Source organism: Pinus tabuliformis, chromosome 3_1 (genome assembly GCF_031772625.1).
Source record: "Pinus tabuliformis cultivar Carrire ecotype Pingquan chromosome 3_1, CPIR1, whole genome shotgun sequence".
NCBI classification, from domain to species: domain Eukaryota; kingdom Viridiplantae; phylum Streptophyta; class Pinopsida; order Pinales; family Pinaceae; genus Pinus; species Pinus tabuliformis.
This window is the reverse complement of record NC_142301.1, coordinates 855452103-855457878: the sequence shown is the minus strand read 5'-3', so window position 1 is coordinate 855457878 and position 5776 is coordinate 855452103. Positions and strand designations below refer to the sequence as shown.

At 42.6% G+C, this 5776-nt stretch overlaps 1 protein-coding gene across 1 annotated transcript; it reads right to left on the bottom strand.

Annotated features, from left to right (window-relative positions):
• Nucleotides 1-278: 278 nt before the first annotated feature.
• LOC149190258 (uncharacterized) lies at nucleotides 279-806 on the bottom strand. Its single transcript, XM_089410464.1, has one exon. The coding sequence runs from the start codon at nucleotides 804-806 to the stop codon at nucleotides 279-281; it is 528 nt and encodes a 175-aa protein (XP_089266590.1).
• Between the last annotated feature and the right edge of the window lie 4970 nt (nucleotides 807-5776).

Genomic DNA, 5776 nt, shown 5'->3' with positions numbered 1-5776 from the left:
CCATAACTCATTCTGAATGTTGTCTTAGGTATGTCTTCCTCCTTGATTCTTAGTTGATGATAACCTGACTGCAAGTCTATCTTGGAAAATATTGAAGCTCCTTTTAGTTGGTCAAAGAGGTCATCTATTCGAGGCATGGGGTACCTTTTTTGAATGGTGGCCTTGTTTAGATCTCAGTAATCAATACATAACCTAAGAGTTCCATCCTTCTTCTTTACAAAGATCACTGGTGCACACCAAGGTGACACACTGGGTAAGATAAATCCTTGATCAAGAAGTTATTTAAGCTGTATACTCAACTCATTAAGCTCTAGGACAGTCATCCGATAAGGTGTTTTGGATATGGGTTCTATTCCTGGTTTTAAAGAAATGGAGAAATCTATTTCTCGAACTAGAGGCAAACCCGGTAGCTTTGGAGGGAATACATCTGCAAATTCTGAAAGTAGTGGGTGCAACTTATCCGATGACTTCTCGTCGGCATGAACCATCTCTACCACATAAATCTTGCACCCTTTCCTCATACACTTATTAACCTTCTTGGCTGATATGAGGCGCAGCGTAACATCACGTCTAATGCCTTTTATTACTATGGTTTCTCCCTGGTCATTTTTTAGGAGAATTGTCTTATTATAGAAATCCAGTATAACTTGATGAGATTCAAGCCAATCCATTCCTACAATTAAGTCATAATTCCATAGAGTCGTGATATACAGGTTCATCTTGGTATCATACCCCCCAATGTTAACACTGCACTCTCTTACCATTGACCCTACTGATTGATGAGAGCCTGATGCCAATTCTACCATTCTAAAGATACTTTCTCATGAGCTATCAATCCACATCTAAGTATTGTTGAAGGAGAAATAAAACTATCAATGGCACCTGGATCAATTAACACAGATAAAGGGATGTTATTGATCATACCTGCGGACTCCGCCACTATGGCTTGGTGCTTAGCCTGCGATGGTTTGTGGTTGCATAAATTCAGTGTGGGTTTTGTGCTCTTCCTCCTTTTGCTTTGTGTCCCTATTGTTTAATCCCAGTTTGATACCTTGGAAAATCCCTTCTATAATGTGGACCTCCACATTGCCAACATTCTACTTGTTCTCGATTCTTATGTTGCACATGTCCTTGGCCACCAAATCCTCTACCCCCACTATTAGTGTTTCTCAAGTAGGAATGATCCCTACGTCCTCCTGGAGGCAGCCGAGAAGTTGCACTAGCGATCCAAGAAACATTTTTTTGTCTTCCCTGGAATCTATATGGCTGCCTCGTTGGTCTGTTTACCCTTATTGTGGGATGTTCCTTCCCTGTATTTTCATCAACCACCATTCACTTTTTCATATTTATCGTCTTCAGGACTTGTTTGGCTAAACTAGTGGTTGCTGCCATAGTGATGGGTTTCCACATGGCGACTTCCGCTCGGACCAAGGGATTGAGTCCATCCAAGAATCTTTCAGCTTGATGTTGACCATCAGCCATATAGTCCATGTGATGGACCAACGTATAGAATTCGTCTTCATAGTCCTCGATAGATCTACCATTTTGTCATACTGTATGGAAAGCCCCTACTTGTTAGTGTTTGTACTCCTCTGATAGGTACCTATTTCGGAAGGCTTCCTCAAACATTTCCCAAGTTACTTGCAATGGGGTGACTTGCATCTTTGTTTCTTCATTTACCCACCATAATAGAGCGTCTCCTTTTAGTAAACTCATTGATATTTGGGCCTTTTCCCTTGAAGTGTATGCCTTAAAGCTAAGTGCTCTTTTGACACCAATTACCCATGCTTCTGCTTTTGAACCCCCCTCTTGACCCGTAAACTCTGGTAATTTGGATTTTTGGACTTCTTTCATAATATTGAGGGTTTTTTTTCCATCTTTGGCATTGAATTGAGAATTTAGGTCTTGCCTCTATTTCCGTTCCAACTCCCTTCCTTTACCTTGATCTTGTCCTTGGCTTGTGACCCAATCCTTAAAGATATTTGTAATTTCCCCAAGGGAATGTAATATAGCTTGCTCAGCTGGGGTTCCAATCTCTGTAGTGGCGGGGGGTGGGGTTTCCACCTCAGGGTTGCTTTGGGTTTGTCTTCGACGTTTAGGAGCCATGATCTCCCCTGTGTTTAATCAAGTTTAACTTTACATTACTTCCTTACTCATGTGCCAAAAGCTAAAATAAATCTAGAATATACCCTAATTTTAGAATATGCAATTAGTTACATCAACATATTCAACACACAATTTATTTTCCATTCATCCAAATTTATTTATTACAATGCTTAAACCATAAATTATCAATAACCACTAATTTTATTATATCATGAAAAACATGAGTTGGAAGGTAATAATGATGTCCGAATAAAACTTAGAAAGTTGTCTCAACATAAAATTGAAGTTCGAATGAATAAAGCTTTAGAATATTGGTGGCATTATAGGAACGGAGAATTTTTTTTAATAGGTATTATTATTGTTTTAATAAGGTACTTGAATCCTAAAAAGAAAATTATTCACCAACTGACTTTTGAATTTTTTTTTTTGTGTAAGTCAGATAGTTATATTATGAAACAAAAATATTGTACAAAAAATCTGCAGTAGCAGATCGAGACCTGATGAAGACAATACAAAAGACACAAGACACCAGCCCTGAGACAACCAGAGACTATGATATTTCAAAATGCTAACTGCACACCGCGCAGGGTGGCCTTAGCCATTTATCTCCTTCTCATATCTATAACATCGATGATTCTTGAACTGCATCACTATAACTAGCACATCATCAGGATAACCCAAAATTACAGTTCAAGACACTAGACAGACACCAGACAAAAGCCATAGAGGCCCACAGATACAGACAACAGACAAAGCCAGAGAGATGGCACAAACATGACAGCAGACAAGGTCGAAGAGAAGGCATCAGCAGACCCGAATCACTGCGGGGGCATACCGAACCTACTTTCAATGTCCAAACCCTGTTCCAGGACATGCCTATCCACTCTTTCCAGCAGGGATCGGTAGTTGTGAATCTCCTTCGGCGGTGCTTGTTGCTTGCTCTCAGAACTCGGAGGGTCCAAACTTATGGTCTGCTGGAGAATTCGAATAAGCAATGTTAATTTCTTATTGACAGTTTCCACCACCTCATGCACAGCTGAAATTTTATTGTCCAACGCTCCGCAAATCTCAATCAGACTTTTTAGTTGGCCTTCAGATATATGGTTTTCCCCTTGCGAGTTCTGATTCCCAGCATCCATGGAATCCAGAGCTTTCGCCAAAAGGGTTTTGATCCTCCAGCTCTCTACTTGTGTGCTCACGAATTGAGTGGCACGTCTAGATGCAGTGCCTGGGTCGATCAACCAATCTACCTCCCTTGCTATTTCCTCCTCATCACGCGGCTGTTCCTCCTCCTTTACCACAGCCTCCATCTCAGCGATTCTCCGTTTTTTCTTGTAGTCGTTCGAGTTTCATATGCGCTTCTTGCAACCCGGAGCTCCTGGTTCGCATTGATACTCCGACAATTCCCAGTATCCATATCGTTCCTATTACCAGTCACTTGGATAGCAGCTCAGATTCGAGAACAATTGTAACCCAAAGCAATGCCTTTAGAATGAGTGAATGAGACGTTGCACTAGCAGTTAGTTACATAGCTCTTCGCCGTAAGGTTTCCCACGCTAAGCCTCACCTCCCAAAACATCGTGGGCGTACTGCTATCATAGTTCCTTTGGGTGGCCGTGAATGTTGTGTGATGTCGCCTGCTATACAAATAAATGTTGCTCATGCCTTGATGAATAAATTCGTTCCAAATGTCGATCCTGCTGAGGGGGCAGCTGCAGTTGTCCCTTCGTAATATCAACTTGAAGATGTGATCTCTTTGCACCCTCTGTTGCCATAAATGCATACGCCCAGCTTGTCCTTTCGATCTGTGCCAACCTTCGCCACTCATATCGTCTCCCGAGTAATTCATCATGAGGGGCCGATATAGTTTTCCATTTTCCGGTTAAGCTCGGTTTAAATTACCCACGTCCTCTCTTGCCAGCTGTAGGCATCTCTCCTTGAGGTGAGGACAGTCCACTTGCTGCCAACATGTGTCCCATCCCCTGTCTTGGTTGTCAATGTTGTAGTTTGCCAAGTAATCAGCTAGCCCATTTGCCTTACGCCTGACCGATTGAAAGACTAAACCTTTCATTTCGCCGATTAGTTTTGCAATGTTCTCCGTCACCTTGGCGAGCCTCCAGTGTCTCGTGGCTTTGCATGCCTGAGTGCCTCCCTGAATTTTCTTTGCGACCGAAATAACCAGTGACGAGTCGCCTTCTACCACTGCATTTCCTGTCGGTAGATTTCTTAGAATATTCAATCCTTGTTCTAACGCCGCGAACTCCATCTCATTGTTCGTGCCTTCCCCCAACTCTCTGCAGTAAATATGCATAATTTCTCCTTCCTGGTCTTTGATAACACCTCCAATTCCAGCTTTCCTGGGGTTGCCTCTGGAGGCACCATCAAAATTCAGCTTCAAACCTCCCGCTGGAGGACAAGTCCATCTATCGGCCTCCGAGTTTGGTTGTTGCTGGTGTCTCGGCGTTCCGATGCTGTGGTTGATTTCCAGTTGAAAGCACTTCAAGATATGTAAGTCTCGATCCGAGGGCTTTTCGTTGGGATCAGTATTGCACTTTGTCTGAATCAATTGTTTAAGATTTGTAAGAATATTTACTTTAGAATGCTCAATACTTCTGTTTTCATCCTGAAATACCCTCCTGTTGCGCTCTTTCCATATTGTCCACAGTACAAAGCCTGGCATGGCTTTCCATATGTTATTGACTCTCTGGTTTTGGGAGAAATTTTTTGCCAATTTAAAATCATGTTTTGGATGGACTCTCGGTCTCGGTCTGAGTTCCTCATAATTCCCTCCATCCAATTCCATATATGGTTTGCCCATTCACACGAATTGAATAGGTGGTTTATGGTTTCTTCTTCCCCTGAGCACATCGGGCATCTAGAAGGCCCTTCGAACCCTTTCCTTTGAATATTTTCCCATGTCAGGGTTTTGTTTCTCATTAGTAACCATAAAAAGGTCTTAATTTTCGGCCAAAATAAGTTGTCCCACAGTTTGTTGCACCAGGGCGTTGCTTCCTCCTGTTCTGCTTTTACTAGCAGTTCCCTCGCTTCTTTTAATGAGAAATTTCCATTTCCTGTCATACCCCATCTGAGCTGATCCTCTTCCTCTGTTTTCCTTATCCTTCTTTTACGAATCTGCCTGTTGAGTTGATTTACGCTTTCATTTCCCTCAATGTTGTTATCAGCACTGAGGTGTATCCATCCTCTCCAGTTTGCATCTCTGCTGCTCAAGTCCCAGTAATGGCAGACTCTGCTTCTGCCTTCGTGCTGACTGATCTGTTTGAGATGTGCTATGTCTGGGGTGTCTAATTTGGGGAATTGTTGCCATGCGTCTTCCCAAAACAGGGCAAGCCTGCCATTGCGTATTTCCCAAAAGCTATTTTCCTGCACTAGGCTACGGTTTTGTCTTGCAAGATTCCATATGGGCGAGCCCTCTGGAACCTCCTGCAATCTTATAAGATCCTGATGATTGCAGTTAGGGATGTACTTGTGTTTCCAATGTCTGGCCCATGGCAGATTGGGCTCTTTAATTCACCTCCACCATAGCTTTGCTCCACAGGTTATGTTGGTCACCTGCCGGATCCACCAGGTTTAGTCCCCCCAAATATTTCGAATTTCATAATTTGTTCCAGGCTAGCTACTAAGCCCATTTCTCTTGTCCCCATTCCACTCC

Bases quoted from the DNA above. Each gene is read 5' to 3' on its own strand.
- LOC149190258 (XM_089410464.1), bottom strand. From the start codon at position 806: ATGGTAGAATTGGCATCAGGCTCTCATCAATCAGTAGGGTCAATGGTA.